At 39.5% G+C, this 21,342-nt stretch overlaps 3 protein-coding genes and 1 long non-coding RNA gene across 4 annotated transcripts; all 4 read left to right on the top strand.

The window, feature by feature from the left end:
* The first annotated feature begins 2,483 nt into the window (after nucleotides 1-2,483).
* LOC137891036 (uncharacterized) lies at nucleotides 2,484-3,602 on the top strand. The gene is made up of 4 exons (XR_011105324.1): nucleotides 2,484-2,495; nucleotides 2,585-2,753; nucleotides 2,870-2,990; nucleotides 3,266-3,602. It is a non-coding gene; the product is annotated as an uncharacterized lncRNA (long non-coding RNA).
* A 6,048-nt stretch (nucleotides 3,603-9,650) lies between these two features.
* LOC137891026 (ribosyldihydronicotinamide dehydrogenase [quinone]-like) lies at nucleotides 9,651-11,865 on the top strand. Its single transcript, XM_068735438.1, has 6 exons — nucleotides 9,651-9,737; nucleotides 9,892-10,059; nucleotides 10,136-10,266; nucleotides 10,343-10,456; nucleotides 10,538-10,639; nucleotides 11,500-11,865. Exons 1-6 carry the CDS (start codon nucleotides 9,734-9,736, stop codon nucleotides 11,797-11,799), a joined length of 819 nt encoding a protein of 272 aa, XP_068591539.1. The 5' UTR covers nucleotides 9,651-9,733; the 3' UTR covers nucleotides 11,800-11,865.
* Nucleotides 11,866-15,493: 3,628 nt separating this feature from the next.
* LOC137891017 (ribosyldihydronicotinamide dehydrogenase [quinone]-like) lies at nucleotides 15,494-17,125 on the top strand. The gene is made up of 6 exons (XM_068735428.1): nucleotides 15,494-15,556; nucleotides 15,707-15,874; nucleotides 15,956-16,086; nucleotides 16,163-16,276; nucleotides 16,358-16,459; nucleotides 16,767-17,125. The coding sequence occupies exons 1-6, from the start codon at nucleotides 15,553-15,555 to the stop codon at nucleotides 17,064-17,066; spliced, it is 819 nt and encodes a 272-aa protein (XP_068591529.1). The 5' UTR covers nucleotides 15,494-15,552; the 3' UTR covers nucleotides 17,067-17,125.
* A 2,533-nt stretch (nucleotides 17,126-19,658) lies between these two features.
* On the top strand, nucleotides 19,659-21,342 carry LOC137891012 (ribosyldihydronicotinamide dehydrogenase [quinone]-like). The gene is made up of 6 exons (XM_068735415.1): nucleotides 19,659-19,739; nucleotides 19,892-20,059; nucleotides 20,140-20,270; nucleotides 20,347-20,460; nucleotides 20,553-20,654; nucleotides 20,993-21,342. The coding sequence occupies exons 1-6, from the start codon at nucleotides 19,676-19,678 to the stop codon at nucleotides 21,290-21,292; spliced, it is 879 nt and encodes a 292-aa protein (XP_068591516.1). The 5' UTR covers nucleotides 19,659-19,675; the 3' UTR covers nucleotides 21,293-21,342.

Here is a 21,342-nt window from a genome sequence, read left to right as displayed (position 1 = left end):
AGTCACAGGTGTCGGCTATAGCAGACCATGTGGCCCCCATTATAACTGAACAGGAGGAAGTTTATTGGTCTGATATATATAACAGCCAGGAATGCAAACTGATTGATATACCTGGTCACAAGTCAGGCCGGATGCAATATGTACGGTAATATCGTTTTATGAAAGTGATTTTGCCGCTGACCTGAAAGCATCCACAGTGGAGGTGACTATCAGCAACTTAAAATGAGTCACCGAGAGGCAGAGTAGGGGAGACTAACCTGCGGACGAGCTGGCAGTAAAGGAATTATGGCTCCAGTGGCTGAGTTTTGTAGGTTTATTTGTAAACAACAAACAAACGTGCTGAATAACACACATCCATAAGTATTCAAACTCGCTTTTTCCTTGTTGTACAAAGGTGATCGACAGTGATCAACGCCATCAAGCAATGATAATAGTAGTGAAAATAGTGTATAGTGTGTAAATAGCGATTAATAAAAAATAAGGCTCTCTCTCTCATCCCCTCTCCTTCCATTCATCCAACTAACTACTTGTGACCACGGGCCACAGCAAGGCCCAGATTGGGTTTAGAATTTACAGTGCACTGCACCTTTAATACCGGCTCAAACCACTAAAAAGCCCACAGATTATCTTTAAGGGTACATGTGGCAGTGAATGATTTACCGAGACCAAGGATTACCCCAAGATTTTAACATTTATTACAGCAATTAACAGGGTGTCCATAACACCTAATAGGTTAAAAACAGTAAAAAAGTATACATCTAATATACTTAGTAATACAGGTTATAATAAAAGGGTAAATGAATGAACCAACACAAAACCATGCAAAACTCTCCTGCCTGCTCACTGCACAACCCCCATCCGGAAGGCTCGACGGGGAAGTGAGAATCTCTATAGAGCTGGACCTAGAATAAAATGGGACAAAGGGTGAAACCCACAGCAAATATGCCTCAACTTAAAAAAACTAATCTTCGCACCTACCGAAGCCTGGGGGTCAGAGAGAGGGAAAGACGCAGCTCATTGTATGGCTTATATATGGACCAAACAAATTGGGAACCAGGAGGAGGGGCTAAGGCCTACCCAGCCCTACAGTACCCAGGCGAAAAAAAAAAGTACTTTTTTGTATTTAAAATATACTGACATTTTCAATAGTACACTGCAAATATACTATCAAAGAATTGAACTTTCTGTAAATATATAAAAAGTATACAAAAGTTACGCTTTCACCTATTTTCAAAATTCAACTTTTAACACACTTTAAAATAATTGTAGTACTGTAGTATACTTTCAAGAAATATATTATAAAAAAAATATACTTTAAGTGAAAGTTCTGTGCAATTACTTGAATGTACTTCTTTGAACTTTGTTTTCAAACATATTTTTTTATATTTCAAAATGTATGCTCTAAATTACCATTGAAACAAATGCACCGGATGCACATTTTTAAACTATTTTGATATCTTGCCGTTTTAGTACATCTTATTCATGCTTATATTTCAGTACATTATGTGTATATTTCTTGAGGAAAATGTTAATTATTATTGATGCTGAATGGCCTGCTATGTGAGTTAGCACGAGTTAGCGGCTTTGGCGCCAGTTAGCATAGTTGCGCTGATTGTGAAATACTCTGGCTTCGTCGCGACGTTGCTTCCAAAGCAGAGGACCTTCGGTAGAGAACACTCTGCTCACCAAGCTGCTGCCGCTCAGGCTGCGTGCGTCAACAGCTAACTTCCACCATGTGGCTATAGTCACATCGTGGTTCGCTAGCACTTGCTATCTGGCTCAGCACTAGCTAGAAACACCGCGTGAAAGGTAACAACGCTGGTTGTCGTGCACTGCGGGGCTTGTCGCAACCGGCGCCTGATACTATGCTTCGTTTCACGATGCCCCGAGGCGGAACGCCCTTCTGCTGCTAATGGTTATCTAGGCTATAGCCGGTTATGCTAATGCCGCTCAGGCTGCGTCATTTGCTAACACAGGCTACCTACATCTTAACCGGCTGTACCTGCTGCTCGAGTTCGGCACGAGCTAAACTGCAGAGAGGTTTACACAGTTGGTTGACATTACAGTATAAGTGGCTCGTTATACTGCGGTGGCCTGAAAAAATAAATAAAATAAATCCGATTTATTGCCAATTAATGTTATAGTTTCATATGCAGGGAATGTGGTTTGGTGTAACAAAATATGGAATAATATACAATATAATATGTACAATGTAAGATCAGGCAGACGCACCTCTGCAGCTGGTTATTTGTCATTCTGGTTGAAAACTAACCTTGTAATATTTTCCATTACTTTCAGGTACAACACTACGGGGCCGAATCAACAAAGTAGATCACGTCTTGTCCAGGCAACCTCTCAATGCAGGTGAGTAACATGACATATGATGGCATTGATAAGTTCTATATGAACTAAGCCATAGTTTTCTGCAGAAATGTTGGCTCTATCTTGACCTTGTTGGGTTTTTTTCTCCTTTAGGTAGAGTATGGGAATGTAAGGTGTGTGGAAAATCAGTAGGAAGTAGGTATGAATTGCTTAAACATTGCAAGCTACAACAATAAAACATTTCTTTCACTGTTTTTTTCAGGTAAATGCAGAATTCATGCGTATAACCACTTTGGTCAAGCCACGTTCCTGGCACAGCTTGACAAATACACAGGCAACATAATGATGGTCGTCAGCAATAGAGGAGGAGCTGGAAGGAAGATCCGGCTCGTCATATTCATATGTGAATAATGTCTATCAATTCATAATAGGTAGGTAGAGATCTTCCAACTGTATATTGTGTTCCATTGGTTCTCTCATATACAGCACACCTTGGCTGGCAGCACAGTGACAGTTTAATCGATCATGCGTGACCCTTTTTTGCCAGGAGCTGGCTGCCCTGGTGTTCACAAAGGAGGTCCTTCCACTGTCCACCCTGACTGGGAAGTCTGGGAAAGTGGGACCTCCTAAAAGACAACTGGACGTTGCCAAAGTGCAGACCAATACAGGTCGGTAATTTGAGTCGTATGTAGACAATTTAAGGCTTCTGTGATTTATAAAGCAGCAGGATCACATGTTCGTGGTAAACACACCACCAGTGATGAAATATGTTTGACCTGCACTGGTAGGAATATTAGCATATCATATTGATATAGTTCCTCAAGTTAATCCTGATTTACTGTTCAAAACATAATATTGGTTTAACAGGATTTCCTGTGTAGTCAAAATAGAAGAAAATGTTGTATGAATATGCTGTGACATCTCTCGTCTCTTCTCTTAACAGACGCTGTTATTCAAGAGTCTCCGCAGACGAGTGCCTCGGCTGTGCGTGCGGTCATCAGACGGAAGTGAACGAGCAGTTCAACCAAAAGAAAGGAACATAACGTGGATCATGTTTGTGTTTCTATTTAGTGAGCGAGAGTCTGCAGTGGTGCAATTCTTTTTGATGGTTCAGTGTTCTTCTGTGTTTTAATCTGAAACATGGTCATTCTGTTTTGTTTAGTAATACATGTACCATGTAAACTTAAATCAGAACATGTTTTGCTCTCTTAAGTATATTTTTCTTATATTTCTCAAATGCATTATATTACAATTATTTGAAAGTGTTTAAAGTTTTAATTTGCAAATTGTTAGATTTACGATGTTGGTACATTTTATATATTTGCAAATAGTACAATTCTTGGCAGTGTATTTGCAATGTACTATTATAAATATAATATATTAAGAATATATTTGAATTTCATTAAAGTGTTTGATTACTATCTGGGAAGTTCATTCAGCATTTAGGATACTGGTAATACATCTATAATATTGTGATGTAAAAGTATGTAGTGTACAAAGTAATATAGCATAGTAATAAGAAAGTGTGCTTTCTTAGTAATTGGAATAAGCCAAAAGTATAACTTTTGGTATACTATTACCACAATATAAATATATTAATATTGTAATATTTACATATTTGTAAAATACTAATACATTTCAAATATACTTAAAACACAAAAAAAGTATAATTTAAGTTGGCTATCAGCATGTATATTAATACATACAGTCATATACTTAAATTGTACCAAGTATACTTTAAGTTGTTCCAATTTAGCACAAAAAAATATACTAAATACACTTCAAATTGTCCATAACTAGTATTTAATCACAACTAAAATCTACTAAGTACAAAATAAGTTGTTCCAAAATAGCACTCTTTAAGTATACTGATAATTAGTAGGGCTTCAAGTATACTAGAGTATACTCAAGTATGCTAAGATTAAATATATTTAGCATATTTATTTTTCACCAGGGTAGCCCAGGAGGAACATTTTGTTACTGGCTACAGCTGATATCCCCATTGCTATCCCCAACATCACGTGACTCAATTACCAAAAGTGACAAAAAAGGGTGTACAAAATGGCACAGGCCATACCTGGCACCTACAGATAGGATAAGAGTTGGTTGAGGTTATGGTTCGGTTAAGTCTCCAGGAAAATTCATGTAAGTCAATGTAATATCCCCAAAGCCATGAAAACATAACTCTGTGTGTGTGTGTGTGTGTGTGTGTGTGTGTGTGTGTGTGTGTGTGCGTATGCATGCATGTGTCAATTGTCATGTTTTCAAATGGGTACATGTGTTGTTGGGCAAAGTGTCTCATAACAGAACAGATCTATTGAACACTGACAGCCAAACTGGCTGCTATTGTAGATTATAATGATGTTATGCTCGCTGTAATTAATCACACAGCATTTTGAGCGTCATCATGTGCTTTACTTTGTTGCACACTTACTTGGGTTTATTTTATTTCACATGCATGTAGTAGTGCAGAGTTGTGGAAACCATCATCTCCTCTTTTAGTGGATTTGTTGGTCAACTCTCAAACCACCAACATAAAAGCTCATTTGTGTTGCATTCTTTTCCTAAACACTGATCAGTTCAGTGGTTTAGTGAAGGTTTATGTATGTGTGTTCCAACAACCATACCTCCATTCTATTAATATGCCAGAAAACTATCTAGTATGTCCTAATACATAGTATATCAAATACAGTTTGCTACAAATACCAGGATGTACTGCGTCTGTTCACATTTTGCAGTAAGCAAACAACTGGTGATGTCTGAGATGCCATATTTAATTCTGAGGAGAAAACACTGACTGGACAGATTGTTTTGTATCTCCAATTCTGTGGTCCTGTGAGTCTCACTTCAAACGAGTCAGATCCAAATATCTCGATCCAGCTTCAAGTCTTTGACCCAACCACTGCTTCAGCAATAGATTCCAATTCCACATATTGATCGTCTCTCCATTGTTTGCAGTTTGGTCTTTGTCATTTCCTCAACACATGCTATTATTGGCATTCAGATATTGACAACTTTGCTTTGATTAATTTGTGTGCCTGATAGCACAACAGTGTTCCTTTGACTTTCCTTTGCTCTTACTCCTGAATTTATGATGAGCCGTGACAAATGATTTTACAAGGGATTACGTAGTTAAGATAATTGAATGATGGGTTGATTGATCCAGTCATTGACCTGGTGCACACCCAGAGGCCAAAACGCCTTGAAGTAAAGAAATACATGAGCAGATCATTTCATTGGAACCCATTGAAGACCCAAACATACTAGTCACCACAACCTCATTAGGAATATTTAATTCAACTGTAAATTTTATGGACATCTTTTTATTTGGGTCATAGGAGAGCCGTCTGAACCCCCTAATTGCTCCATCGAGGACAGCAGAACGATTGACGTTGAACTGAATTTGAGTATTGGGGAATGTGTTCTTTTGGCTGCTTAAAAATTTGAATAACAGACCTATCAGTGACTGTGGTATGACAAGATGACCGTGTCATATCATCATTTAATTTTGATATTGTGCAATGACTCAAATTTTTCAATGATCTATTTAGGCCAACAGTATGTACCTGACAGTACTCTTTTACCGCTACCTCTGTTTGTAAAAGTAAAAACACAAATGTACCTTGAAGTATAGGTATAGAGGCGAAAGACTAATCAAACCAGTAGTTGGTTCCCTCCGAAGTTTCCTTCAGGATAGCTGACGCTCAGAGTTTTTTCCCCACTGCATTCACGTGAATATGGTGTATAGAAAGTGTTGAATCATAATTCTCGCAGTGCCCAACGTGGTTGAGGACGGTCCGCAGCCTTCTTTGTTATGTCATTCATGATAACAAGCCCCTCTCAGTTGATGCCACGCCACCCACGCTAGATCAGGGTCAAAAGTCTGAACTGAAAAAAAACAATCTGAAAGTGAAAAAAAGATTTGAAACCGAAAAAAAAGATTTTAATCTGAAAATATAAAATCTGAAACAGAAAAATATAAGACCTTAAATATCAAAATATATATGAAAGTGAAAAATGAAAAAAAGAAATGTATTAAAAAAAATTCCAGAATGAATCAAAATTATATTCAACTCAAAAAAACTTTTCATTCACTTATTTTTATTTTGAATACATTGATGTATTTTTCAATGTTCAGGACCACAACTTGAACTTTCAGGTTCAATTTTTTTTTTCAACTGATCAAAACGTTTGATCTGGATTTAGCTCCATACGGTTGCTGAATGTTTGTCCCCGGTGAAGAGGCCGTCGTTCTCCCCCTCAGCTTGATGAACTGAGCCGTTTGCTCCTGGCTCCCTATAACAAAACAAAATGTAGAGTTAGTTTTATTTCACAGCACAAAACAAAAGGAGCAAAATACTCAAATTCAGTTTATCGGTGTAGTTAATCTCAACGTTTGTAACGTTACCGGACTTAAAGTGATATTTCAGGTTCACAACCTGTCTATCTGAGCTCCTGTTGGTCCGTTTATGGACACAATATGAAGTATAAATCATCTGTGAAATCATCATAATATCAGTAAGATATTAGTCAACCTCTGAGGTTTGAAAGTGAAGGCATTAAAAGTTAGTTTCCAAGGCTAACTACGGTCGGATGCAAGCAGCTTGTCTGCCGCTAACGTTAGTTAGCTTGTCAGCTACTAACATCACGTAACTTAACCAATCATTTTAACAAAGTTGATGTTATAATGTACTATAAATATATATATATATATATATATATATATATATATATATATATATTTATAGTACATTATAACATTATATATATATATATATATATATATTTATAGTACATTATAACATCATAAATATATATATATAAAACAGTAGGATCACATTTGTGGTAAACGCACCACCAGTGATGAAATATATGTTTGACCTGCACTGGTAGGAATATTGGCATATCATATTGATATAATTCATCAATGTTAATCCTGATTTACTGTTCAAAAAATAATATTGGTTCAACAGGATTTCCTGTGTAGTCAAAATAGAAGAAAATGTTGTATGAATATGCTGTGTGACATCATCTCTCGTCTCTTCTCTCAACATATGCTGTTATTCAAGAGTTTCCGCAGACGAGTGCCTCGGCCGTGCGAGCGGTCATCAGACGGAAGTGTAACAACGAGCAGTTCAATCAAAAGAAAGGAACATAACGTGGATCATGGTTTTGTTTCTATTTAGTGAGCGAGAGTCTGCAGTGGTGCAATTTTTTTGATGGTTCAGTGTTCTTCTGTGTTTTAATCTGAAACATGGTCATTCTGTTTTGTTTAGTAATACATGTAAACTTAAATCAGAAAATGTTTTGCTCTCTCTTAAGTAGGGTTGGGTACCGAAAACCGGTTCCTATACAACCGGTGCCTACCGGACCGAAACGCAACGCAGATTTCAGTGCTTCCTTTCGGTGCCTTTCAGTGCCAAGGCAAATATGCTCATATTTCTGCAAAAGAATTGCTGAAGTTTATTTATATTTATTTAAGTATACTGTAAACTGTTGTTATATAAACAGTTAATATATTGTTCATAGTTTGAAGTTAAAAAGTTTGAAGCTGTAGTTTGAAGCCAAATGTTTTGTATTCATTTATATTTATAGTATACTTCAAACAGTTAATATATTGTTCAATTTGAAGAAAACAAATTGCCTTGGCAATAAAAAAAAGCTTTTCTTTAATGTCGTCAATCGTCGTTTTGTGTGTTGGTTTTTTTAAAGTATCGGTTCAGGCACCGTTTAGGCACCGGTATTGTTGTAAAAGTATCGTTTTAGCACCGGTATCTGAAAAAACCCAAACGATACCCATCCCTACTCTTAAGTATATTTTTCTTATATTTCTCAAAAATGCACTATATTACAATAATTTGAAAGTGTGTTTAAAGTTTTAATTTGCAAATTGTTAAATGTACGATGTTAGTACATTTTATATATTTGCAAATAGTACAATTCTTGGCAGTGTATTTGCAATGTACTATTATAAATATAATATATTAAGAATATATTTGAAATTCAATAAAGTGTTTTTGATTACTATCTGGGAAGTTCATTCAGCATTTGGGATACTGGTAATACATCTATAATATTGTAATGTATGATAGTATGTAGTGTACAAAGTAATATAGCAAAATAATAAGAGTGTGCTTTCTTAGTAATTGGAATAAGCCAAAAGTATAACTTTTGGTATACTATTACCACAATATAAATATATTAATATTGTAATGTTTACATATTTGTAAAACACTTGTAATATATTTCAAATATACTTAAAACACACAAAAAAGTACAATTTAAGTTGGCTATCAGCATGTATATTAGTACATACACAGTCATATACTTAAATTGTACTAAGTATACTTTAAGTTGTTCCAATTTAGCACAAAACAATATACTAAATATACTCCATGACTACTGTTTAATCACAACTAAAATATATTAAGTAAAAAATAAGTTGTACTGATCATACTGATGATTAGTAGGGCTTCAGGTACACTCGAGTATACTCAGGTATGCTAAGATTAAATATACCTAGCATATTTATTTTTCACCTGGGGAGAAGTGATGATTTCCTGGCTGCAGGTGATACAACATGGCACTTACTTTTATTTTATTTATTTATTTTGCAGGAACAATGCACACCAATCAACAGTGAAACTGTAACTGAGCCAGAGTTAGCCAGAAAGGCTAGTTTTCATCTGCTGTCCCCGGCCAGATGTTTGAAGGCAGCCTAAAATTAAAAAATTTCTGGTTCATGCTGCTCTCTGGTGGACTAGTAAATACTGTATAACCACTTTACTTAAGAAAGGTATTTCATGGGAGTTCATTTTTGGTAATTCAATCTAAGTCGCACACAATTTAACTTGTGATTATGAACTGTTGTTGAGAGGCAAGTAAAAGTTCTTAGTTTCAGGTGATATGTCTCGGCTTCAAGGCTGGTGTTAACATTGAAAATGGGGTCAGGGAGAGTGATACTTTCTGAAAGACATTGACAAACCTATGCTCCGTCTCTTTCTGGGCAGGCTGAAATGGGGAAAACACACACTGCCATGAAGTAGAAGATGTAGGTCTAAGAGTATTATTGTAAGTTTGTCCAGTGTTTAAAACAGGCAGAATCTGTAGATGGTTTCACTGATAAAAACCTACATATTTCTTGGCTTTTATTGGTTCATAAATTCCACTCCCCATTTAAAAATGCTGTCCAGGCTCAGTAAAAGATATGTTGCTATGTTGATGAGAGTTCTGAGAGATGCCAGGTGATTGGTTAATGACCTTGATTGCTGATTGACAGCACCTGTGAGGAGGCTGTGCGTTGAGTCTTGTGGTGTATAAAACAGCATCTTGACTGTTGCTCTAGACTGACCTGCTCTCTCATTCAACACAGCAGCTATCTGTAAAGTTGCAGCTGACATCTTTATCCAGAATGGGTGAGTTATCAAATATGTGTTCTTGTATTTGCTGAGGGATTTGGCAGTATGTGTCATGTTCTGAGTAATATTGGATCTCATGAACTGTAGTGTTTCGTTCGTGAGATTTCTGATCCGATGTGTGCTCATTTCCGATCTCTAATCATTGCTTTAGCTGCAAAGAAAGTGTTGGTCGTGTATGCCCACCAGAGCACTGGATCATTCAACGCTGCAGCCAAAGATGCTGCTGTAGAAGTTCTAGCAAGTCAGGGCTGCACAGTGGAAGTATCAGACCTGTACGCCATGATGTTTAAAGCCACTGCTACTGCTGAGGACATCACCGGTAAATCAATATGTCCCTGACACTAGAAGAAGTTGTTTTATTGAACTTCAGAATTAAATTAAATTTGTCTCGGCAGGAGAAGTCAAGAATGCCGATCACTTCTGTTATGCAGAGGAGACCAAACTGGCATGGGAGGAAGGAAAACTGTGTGCTGACATCACTGAGGAACAACGTAAACTCACTGAGGCGGACCTCATCATCTTTCAGGTAGAGGCTTGGTGACTGTAATGCCTGTGTTAAGCTTTTCTATGCCCAAAAGCTGACATGTTTCCTTACTTTTCAGTTCCCCATGTACTGGTTCACTGTTCCTGCAATCATGAAGGGATGGATCGACCGGGTGCTCACACTGGGCTATGCCTACTCTCAAGAGAAGAGATACAGCCAGGGAATCTTCAGGGTAAAGGCTCAAATCAAGCAGTTTGCATTACTAGTCTGAAACTGTTCCCTTATTTTTCTAACTTGTTTTCTTTCTGCACAGGATAAGAAAGCAATGCTGTCCTTCACCACTGGGTCTCAGGAGTCCATGTTTAGTGCAGATGGTATTAATGGAGACATGAATGTCACACTGTGGCCACTACAGGTACTGAATCAGAATATTGCTTCAACAATGCATTAAAGAGCCAGAGTGTAGGATTTGGGAGTTTAATTCTCGCTCTCTCAAATTGTTTAGTGTCGAATGTCCCTCTCATATCTAAAGGGGGAGTTGGGCGTTTGCTTTGTTTCTACAGTAGCCCAGAAGGGACAAATCTAACATTTCCTCATGTTTGGGTACTTTTCCTCTGTGCATAAGTTCCAAAACTGTCCATGAGCCATAGACTTCAGTTGAATATCAGCCTGTAGTGTCAAAATCCTCAACTCCAGACAAGTTCAGGTGAAACAGTGTTGTAATTTTTGAATCCACCTCAATATTTTTCCAAAATGTGCAGCACAAATGTAGCGACTGGCTCAAGTAAAGCAAAGTGTTTGTCAAACTCTGGCAGACACTTGTCAACCTGCTCTGTGTAGTGCGCACTGTCAAGTTGCGCGCACACAGCTTCCGTTGTGTCTCCAGCTCTGATGTGAGGTTTTGGAAGTTCCCCAAATCATGGTGCTGCAGCTTCTGTAGTAAAAATAAATTGGGAGGCTAACTAATTACGTGGTGACCTGTGTGTTGGAAAAGACGCAGTCTCAGACTAGCTGCCCTGTACGTCAGTCAAATGCCATGCGGACATCTAATTTGTTTTGAATGACATGGATCTACCCTCACTACCTGGTTGATCGACATATTGGGCACCCCTGTTCTAGAAGTTTCAATCTGTAACCTTACTGATGGCTACCACTATCAACCACATGGTCCCTTACTTTTTTTTTTTTTTTTTTTCCCTTTTTTTTTCTTTATATAAATGAGCTGTTAAACATAATATTTGACTTTAAACATGGTCTCTTTCTTTCTTTCCCCAGAATGGCATCCTGCACTACTGTGGCTTCCAGGTTCTGGCCCCTCAGATCTTCTGGGCTCCATCTCACATTCCCTCTGAGGAGCGCAACGCCATGCTGGAGAGCTGGTGTACCAGACTGCTATTCATCCTGGGTGAAAAACCACTGTCCTTCACTCCCTTGGACTGCTTTGATGGGGAGAAGGGTTTCCAGCTGAAGCCTGAGGTCCATGAGAAAAATGCCACCAAGGAGTATGGACTGACTGTTGGGATCCACCTGGGAAAGGCGCTACCACCCAACAACCAGATGAAAGCTGGAGTCTAAAGACATTGGCGCTTCTGTATTTTCTTGCATGACAGAAAAATAAAGGTTGACTTGTATTGACATCTATTACATGAGTTTTTGATGCCTATACAATGTCATTGTACAAATATGAAGGGCTGGGTTCTTGTACTGGGTTTTCTTTGCATGTAAAAGTGGCAGATCCAAGAAATGCAAAGGACTTTTGTGGTCAAACTCTACAATAACACACTATCCTCCTGCCTTGATCAGCTTGCCCCTCAAACTTGAACTGTCTTTCACCCACACTGCTCCCTGGTTCACCCCTGAACTCCGCCTCATGAAATGCAGACTAGAGCGACTCCAACAAAACAGCCTCACAGTACACACCCTGGCTTACAAGGAATGCATACAGCAATACAAACTGGCTCTCAACGCGGCTTGCTCCACCTACTACTCTGGCATCATCCACTCTGGTTCTGCCAACCCTAAGGTCCTCTTCTTCACAATAAACAAACTCCTCAAACCTATGGACAATCCCTCCCACAGGTGAGAAATGCAACTCCTTCTAGTCATTGTATAAAGCACAAATTGATGCCATCTACGACCAATTGGCCACTTCCATCCCTGCCATGTCCAACCCTGTATCTGTAAATCCCCCACTAACTGACCGGTCACTCTCCCGAGTCTCCCTCATCTCCACCTCAGATGTCAAATCACTTTCTGGTATGATGACTCTGACCTGGACCCAATCCCTTCCACTCTAGTCATGTCTTGTCTCCCGGCCCTCCGCCTGCACCTCTTCTCCGTCAACTCCTCCCTGTCTACTAGCTCCATTCGTCCTGGCCTTAATCACACCTATCCTGAAAGCCTAGCCTTGACCCTGACATCCACAACAACTACAGACCCATCCCCAATCTCCCTTTTCTGTCTAAAATACTGGAACGCACTGTTTCCCACCAACTCAAAACCCACCTGGGCTCGAACCAACTGTATGAACCATTTCAATCTGGATTCAGATCTCATCACAGCACGGAAATTGCCCTGATCAAAGTCACCAACGTCCTCCTCTCCTTTGATTACTCCCTCAACATCCTGATACTACTCGACCTCAGTGCAGCCTTCGACACCATCAACCACTTTCCTATCTTTTTCATGTTGTTCCTTACTGTTATGTCATCTATTTTGTTCTTATTGTAATTACTTCTATTGTTTCTGTTTTTACCATGTAAAGTGTCTTTGAGTACCTTTTAAAGCGCTATACCAGGGGTCGGCAACCCACGGCTCTTCAGCCCCTCTGTTGCGGCTCCCTGAGTCTACATCCACACTAAAGCTCCACTTTAAAACAAAAACAATCTACGTCCACGCAGCGTTTCAGCATCGTTTTTGAGATGATCTCCGTCCAGACTACAACGCCTGAAAACGAATATCACGTGACTATTCACGTACACTGAGCACGCCGGTGGGGCCGGTGTAAACAGGAAGTAAATTGGTTGCTCAAAGCCGCTAACCGTGACTTCAGACAGCCGCTCTGTAGGTCTGATAACGCTGCTGGACAAGCCGCTCGCTAATCGCTACAATAACAGCTGTTTCCTCCGCAGACATGCAGACTTTAACTGGACAACAGCTGCTAGTAAAGACAACAAGGTCAGCAACGCCTGTAATCAGTTGTCCATGTTAAATGAACCTGGAAGTTGATCGATAATCAAGACTGTTGTTGTTGGTGAATTTTCGGGTAAGGGTCACGTGATAGGGGTGTGACGAATCAGGGAAGGACACGTCGTGACTGCCAAGAACCAATCAAGTAGCGAATGTAGGTGTCTACGTCATCGTTTCTAAACGTATACGTTTACGAGCGTCCACATGAAGAGGTAACCCCAGAGTTTTCAAACTCCTCCGTTTTTGGTGCTTTGAAAACTCTGGCGTAGTGTGGACGCTCAGTGTAAACGGAGCAAAACATATGCGTTTTAAAATGGAAACGTAGTCGTGTGGACAAAAAATAACATGGAAATAAATAACGGTTATTTGTATTTTATTTTTTGCACAGTGGACAATCTTTCAAAGGGAACACCTCTTATCTTGGAGATTGAGGTGATACTGTGTCACTGAAAATAAAAAAAATGTTTCAATATTTTGTCAACTAAAACGTCACATCCCTGCTGGTGGCTTATCATGATTTTTGCGGACCACCGCCCTCAGTAAACTATCAATGGATAAATCCAAAAAAAAGAAAAGTCACGGAGGAAAATAGAGAGTTTAATTCTGCATGGACGTATTCATTTGCTTTCACTGCCAACAATACTGGCTTACCTGTATGCTTGATATGTGCAAAAAATTTAATGTAGAAAGACACTTCCAGAACAAACACACAGCATTTGCTGAAAAGTATCACGCTGGAGATGAACGAAAAAGAGCGATTTCTCAAATGCTGCAGCAAACTCTCCTCTTCATAAGTTTGATATTGTTATAACAGGTAAAATAGCAATAAAATGTCAAGAATTGTCTTTATTCTTGTTCTATATTTTCATAAATACAACAAACTATAGTTTTTGTATATATAATATAACTATATATATAAAACTTTATAAGCTGTAATATCAAATAGCTTTTGCGGCTCCAGACGAAATCTATTTGGTGGAAAATAGGACAAAATGGCTCTTTGGATGGTAAAGGTTGCTGACCCCTGCGCTATACAAATAAAATGTATTATTATTATCATGTTCTCTTTAGTCAGAAGATGAAATAGTTCAATTAGGATGAATCAGCCCACGTCCACTTCTAAGGTGATGTTAAAGCAATCTACAATTAAAAATGGCAAATGATTAGATACATGCAGTGTTATTATGATCCATCAAAGTGCTTGTTAGCACTTTTAGTCACCAGTTTCACATTTTACTGAAAGTGCAAAAAAAACTGAAGTTACAGCAACAATAAAGTTCCTCTTCTGGCAGGGACTGTGATCCAATTATACTCCATCCATTATCTACGTCCACTATTATTGTTTCACTGAGAATCACAAATTTTATTACACCTTCAAATCGAACAATGGCGCACCTGCTACTATGCTAATGTCATGAGAAATGGTGATTTCCTGGCTGCAGGTGATACAACATGGCACTTACTGGTTCATGCTGCTCTCTGGTGGACTAGTACATACTGTATTACCACTTTACTCAATTAGTTAATTTCATGAGAGTTATTTTTTTGTAATTCAATCTAAGTCACACACAATCTTGTGATTATGAACTGTTGTTGAGAGGCAAGTAAATGTTCTGAGTTTCAGATGATATGTCTCGGCTTCAGGGCTGGTGTTAACATTAAAATGGGGTCAGGGAGAGTGATACTTTCTGAAATACATTGACAAACTTATGCTCCGTCTCTTTTCATCTAGGCTGAAATGGGGAAAACACACTCTGCCATGAAGTAGAAGATGTAGGTCTAAGAGTATTATTGTAAGTTTGTCCAGTGTTTAAAACAGGCAGAATCTGTAGATGGTTTCACTCATGAAAACCTACATATTTCTTGGCTTTTACTTTTAGTAATACATAAATTCCACTCTCCATCTAAAAATGCTGTCCAGGCTCAGTAAAAGATATGTTGCTATGTTGATGAGAGTTCTGAGAGATGCCAGGTGATTGGTTAATGACCTTGATTGCTGATTGACAGCACCTGTGAGGAGGCTGTGCATTGAGTCTTGTGGTGTATAAAACAGCATCTTGACTGTTGCTCTAGATTGACCTGCTCTCTCATTCAACACAGCAGCTATCTGTAAAGTTGCAGCTGACATCTTTATCCAGAATGGGTGAGTTATCAAATATGTGTTCTTGTATTTGCTGAGTGATTTGGCAGTATGTTTCATGTTCTGAGTAATGTTGGTTCTCAAACTGTATGGTTTCACTTCAGATTTCTGCCCTGATGTGTGCTCATTTCCAATCTCTAATCCTTGCTTTAGCTGCGAAGAAAGTGTTGGTCGTGTATGCCCACCAGAGCACTGGATCATTCAACGCTGCAGCCAAAGATGCAGCTGTGGAAGTTTTAGCAAGTCAGGGCTGCACAGTGGAAGTATCAGACCTGTACGCCATGAAGTTTAAAGCCTCTGCTACTGCTGAGGACATCACCGGTAAATCAATATGTCCCTGACATTAGAAGAAGTTTGTTTTATTGAACTTCAGAATTAAATTAAATGCGTTTGTCTCGGCAGGAGAAGTCAAGAATGCCGATCACTTCTGTTATGCAGAGGAGACCAAACTGGCATGGGAGGAAGGAAAACTGTGTGCTGACATCACTGAGGAACAACGTAAACTCACTGAGGCGGACCTCATCATCTTTCAGGTAGAGGCTTGGTGACTGTAATGCCTGTGTTAAGCTTTTCTATGCCCAAAAGCTGACATGTTGCCTTACTTTTCAGTTCCCCATGTACTGGTTCACTGTTCCTGCAATCATGAAGGGATGGATCGACCGGGTGCTCACACTGGGCTATGCCTACTCTCAAGAAAAGAGATACAGCCAGGGAATCTTCAGGGTAAAGGCTCAAATCAAGCAGTTTGCATTACTAGTCTGAAACTGTTCCCTCATTTTTCTAACTTGTTTTCTTTCTGCAAAGGATAAGAAAGCAATGCTGTCCTTCACCACTGGGTCTCAGGAGTCCATGTTTAGTGCAGATGGTATTAATGGAGACATGAATGTCACACTGTGGCCACTACAGGTACTGAATCAGAATATTGCTTCAACTAGTCAGCGTGTAGGATCTGGGAGTTTAATGGCATGGAATATATATTTAATCATGATGTTTTATCAGTTTATAATAAACTAAATTGTTTAGTGTAGAATGAGACCTTCATATCTAAAGAGAGAGTTGGGCCTCAGCATTTGCTTTGTTTCTACTGTAGCCCACCAATTCCACAGGTATCAATCAGTAACCTTACGGATTGATAATTAGTTTTAATTTTTGTAAATGAGCTGTTAAACATAACATTTGACTTTAAACGTGGGTTTTGTCTGTCTGTGTCCAGAATGGCATCCTGCACTACTGTGGCTTCCAGGTTCTGGCCCCTCAGATCTTCTGGGCTCCATCTCACATTCCCTCTGAGGAGCGCAACGCCATGCTGGAGAGCTGGTGTACCAGACTGCTATTCATCCTGGGTGAAAAACCACTGTCCTTCACTCCCTTGGACTGCTTTGATGGGGAGAAGGGTTTCCAGCTGAAGCCTGAGGTCCATGAGAAAAATGCCACCAAGGAGTATGGACTGACTGTTGGGATCCACCTGGGAAAGGCGCTACCACCCAACAACCAGATGAAAGCTGGTGTCTAAAGACATTGGCGCTTCTGTATTTCCTTGCATGACAGAAATAAAGGCTATCTTGACTTGTATTGACGTCTATTGCAAGAGTTTTTGATGCCTATACAATGTCATTGTACAAATATGAAGGGTCAGGTTCTTGTACTAGTTTACTTTGCATGTACAAGTGGCAGATCGAAGAATTAATGTAAAGGACTCTTGAGTGCCAGTTTTTCTGCCTTGCAAAGGGATTCACTTTAAAAACCTGCTTTTGTCAGTGGACTTTCTGACGAAAGCAGATCATTTCTATGTTTGATCACTGGGTTATGATGGTTACCTGACAAAAATGCCTAGTTTGTATTTCAAAAACTCTATGCAAGACCTTCCTCCAGCTGATGAACAACTTGAATGACTTTTAATTTGTAACCCTATCAGGCAGCAGTGCTGAGTGCGCCAGAAGTATCACAGTAAATCCTGGTGCTATGTTTACTTTTGGTCATTCGCGTGATTGGATCAATGACATTAATCTGTTAAAGGCTGCAGTTTGCATGCTTTACAACGATTCTGCTTTGCCAATAAACGGCCACAATTCATGACTCACCATCTGGATAGCCATTACTCACTTTCCCCCTCAAGCTTTGGCAGATATTCAAAAACTGTGATAAAACTATAAATGGCATCAAATCAATCTCTTTACGGAAAAGATCGTGGGCACCGTTAACCTCTAGTGGTAAAAAGTAGGACAAATTCTGTATGTGTAGGAAAATGGATTGACTTTCAAAAGGCTCCTCAGCACAGATGCCAAAAAGGCACTCTGCATTCATGCCATCACTACCTATCCTCTTTTCAGTGACATATTGCAGGTCAACCAAATGCTGCACCTCAAGTTCAGTATTCTGTCCATGCTGAAAATGAGAACCATTCTCACAGGTATTATGCAAGAAACTATAGGATGCTGTACAAACTTTTGGAAGAGAACCATCTCAGGAAACCTGTTATGATTATATTTCTGTTCAATTTTACATCTGTTCTGCCAACAATATTTAAATGTATTAATTTTGATAAAGGTCTTTGGCATCTCAAGTCTGCATAAAGCAGCTGCAGGAACAAAAACAATGAAAATGCAAACTGAATCAGATGTGGTATTGTTACTCAACTTAGATTCTTAGTAGGCTATGAAAGGACTCTCTCCAGATGAGGAACAAAAAAGACAAGATTGGGATATCCCTACCTTTGAAAGAACCCAGCCTTTTTCCAACAAAAATTGAGTCACAACAGAAACCCTAGCATAGGGGCCTCTTGACCCGTTAGGCCCCTGGTAGGCCATTGGTAATCCCTCTATGGACAGTTTAGTGTTGTCCTTGTCAATGTTACAATAAACAATGTGTTCTTTTACTTTCGGAGCATCTGCATACTGTTGCGACATATCCTAAGGTGCAGTAAATATAAGCATTCTCTTTAAAATTTGTCCACATATATAAATGTTCAAATAATTGTATTTTCTCACATTGGCCATGTGATGGCACTGTAGGCTACATTTTCAAGTCATTATCCAGCATTTATCATGATTACAAACACGCTACAAGCCACTATGAAGTCGGTACCTTTTTAATGTCCCTATATACTCCATAACTGCAATTGTTGTGGTTTTGTGTAAAGGAGCTGCTAACGGTGGGCTGCAGATGTTCTGTCAAACCTTTAGTAGCACACACCAAGAATCTGACACATAAACAGAAAGTTTGAAACATACTTGGAAATACTTCATGCAATGTTGCGACAAATAAGTCTGGGATCATGTTGCTCTATACATCACAAGCCATGAAAACAAACCTCACAGCAAAAGTACATAATCCTTCCCGTCACAACAGAGAGAATGCAACCAGATGCTCAGTATTAAGCACAACTAGTGTGGTGATGGTGAAAAAAAAATAGAGAAGCCACAGAGACGAAATGAGAAGGCCTCTTTTAAAAATTCAGAATGCCTCAAAATGTTGTTTGAAAAAATGCCTCTATTGATGTGGCAAACACCTACCAACCCTTAAACCTCAATTTCAATAAGGCAGAAAAATGAGAGACAATGGGAAGAAAGTAAGCTGACAATGAGTATCCATATGTCTCACTCATGCAGCATGCTTGCACGCATGTACGCCTATATGCTAATATATAGCAGTTGTCCATTAACCCCTCATCCTCAAAGTGGCTGAAACTCGGTTGATTTTGGTCCCAGATGTGTGCCAGCTCATGTCTCATGCCTTTGATGTCCATTGCTGAGTCTTTTTTTTTTTTAATGGGGCAACATTCGTGAGTGCGCTTCACCGCAGGCAACTTTTTCTTTAGAGGAAAGTAATGTTAAGGATAACAGAGCTGGAAACAGTAGAGTGAGAGGATCGCTGAGCCACATCTGCTTCATGTGGTTCGAAGACATCAGAACTGGCACACAATTTTTAAACATCTTAAACACAGACAGACAAAGGCAGACATGCATGCTCTCAAATATCCACACGGTTACTGTGTAAAAGACACAAAACATTAACAAACCTACACTCAGTACCTTGATTGCTGATTGACAGCACCTGTGAGGAGGCTGTGCGTTGAGTCTTGTGGTGTATAAAACAGCATCTTGACTGTTGCTCTAGACTGACATGCTCTCTCTTTCAACACAGCAGCTATCTGTAAAGTTGCCGCTGACATCTTTATCCAGAATGGGTGAGTTATCAAATATGTGTTCTTGTATTTGCTGAGGGATTTGGCAGTATGTGTCATGTTCTGAGTAATATTGGATCTCATGAACTGTAGTGTTTCACTTGAGATTTCTGATCCGATGTGTGCTCATTTCCGATCTCTAATCCTTGCTTTAGCTGCAAAGAAAGTGTTGGTCGTGTATGCCCACCAGAGCACTGGATCATTCAACGCTGCAGCCAAAGATGCTGCTGTGGGAGTTTTAGCAAGTCAGGGCTGCACAGTGGAAGTATCAGACCTGTACGCCATGAAGTTTAAAGCCTCTGCTACTGCTGAGGACATCACCGGTAAATCAATATGTCCCTGACATTAGAAGAAGTTTAGCTTTTTATTGAACTTCAGAATTAAATTAAATTTGTCTCGGCAGGAGAAGTCAAGAATGCCGATCACTTCTGTTATGCAGAGGAGACCAAACTGGCATGGGAGGAAGGAAAACTGTGTGCTGACATCACTGAGGAACAACGTAAACTCACTGAGGCGGACCTCATCATCTTTCAGGTAGAGGCTTGGTGACTGTAATGCCTGTGTTAAGCTTTTCTATGCCCAAAAGCTGACATGTTTCCTTACTTTTCAGTTCCCCATGTACTGGTTCACTGTTCCTGCAATCATGAAGGGATGGATCGACCGGGTGCTCACACTGGGCTATGCCTACTCTCAAGAAAAGAGATACAGCCAGGGAATCTTCAAGGTAAAGGCTCAAATCAAGCAGTTTGCATTACTAGTCTGAAACATTACCTTTACATTACATATAGTTTTCTAACTGGTTTTCTTTCTGCACAGGATAAGAAAGCAATGCTGTCCTTCACCACTGGGTCTCATGAGTCCATGTTTAGTGCAGATGGTATTAATGGAGACATGAATGTCACACTGTGGCCACTACAGGTACTGAATCAGATTATTGCTTCAACAATGCATTAAAGAGCCAGAGTGTAGGTTTTGGGAGCTTAATGGAATATATATTTAATCCTGATGTTTTTTTAGTCTGTCACTCTCTCACTAAATTGTTTTGGCTAGTGTAGAATGAGACTTTCATATCTAAAGAGGGAGTGGGGCATTTGCTTTGTTTCTACTGTAGCCCAGAAGGGACAACCTTATCACTGATTCTACAGGTTGCAATCTGTAACCTTACTGATGGCTACCACTAAATCAACCCTTTGTTTTAAAAATGAGCTGTTAAGTTTAACATTTGACTTTTTTAAATGAAAGTTCTCTTTCTCCAGAATGGCATCCTGCACTACTGTGGCTTCCAGGTTCTGGCCCCTCAGATCTTCTGGGCTCCGTCTCGCATTCCCTCTGAGGAGCGCAGCGCCATGCTGGAGAGTTGGTGTACCAGACTGCTATTCATCCTGGGTGAAAAAACACTTTCCTTCACTCCCTTGGACTGCTTTGATGGGGAGAAGGGTTTCCAGCTGAAGCCTGAGGTCTATGAGAAAAATGCCACCAAGGAGTATGGACTGACTGTTGGGATCCACCTGGGAAAGGCGCTACCACCCAACAACCAGATGAAAGCTGGTGTCTAAAGACATTGGCGCTTCTGGATTCATGACAGAAAAATAAAGGCTGACTTGTA

The sequence above is a fragment of the Cebidichthys violaceus genome, unplaced genomic scaffold (assembly GCF_023349555.1).
Source record: "Cebidichthys violaceus isolate CVI_PGR_0920_01 unplaced genomic scaffold, fCebVio1.0.p SCAF_11, whole genome shotgun sequence".
In the NCBI taxonomy this organism is placed as follows: Eukaryota; Metazoa; Chordata; class Actinopteri; order Perciformes; family Stichaeidae; genus Cebidichthys; species Cebidichthys violaceus.
Note: the sequence above shows the minus strand (reverse complement) of the source record. Positions and strands in the feature narration are given on the sequence as shown.

Coding starts and splice junctions, on each gene's coding strand:
- LOC137891012 (XM_068735415.1), top strand. CDS start 19,676: ATGCTCTCTCTTTCAACACAGCAGCTATCTGTAAAGTTGCCGCTGACA. Junction 19,740..19,891: donor GACATCTTTATCCAGAATGG/GTGAGTTATCAA, acceptor TCCTTGCTTTAG/CTGCAAAGAAAGTGTTGGTC. Junction 20,655..20,992: donor TCACACTGTGGCCACTACAG/GTACTGAATCAG, acceptor CTCTTTCTCCAG/AATGGCATCCTGCACTACTG.
- LOC137891017 (XM_068735428.1), top strand. Junction 16,087..16,162: donor CGGACCTCATCATCTTTCAG/GTAGAGGCTTGG, acceptor CTTACTTTTCAG/TTCCCCATGTACTGGTTCAC. Junction 16,277..16,357: donor ACAGCCAGGGAATCTTCAGG/GTAAAGGCTCAA, acceptor CTTTCTGCAAAG/GATAAGAAAGCAATGCTGTC.
- LOC137891026 (XM_068735438.1), top strand. Junction 10,060..10,135: donor TACTGCTGAGGACATCACCG/GTAAATCAATAT, acceptor TTGTCTCGGCAG/GAGAAGTCAAGAATGCCGAT. Junction 10,640..11,499: donor TCACACTGTGGCCACTACAG/GTACTGAATCAG, acceptor TTCTTTCCCCAG/AATGGCATCCTGCACTACTG.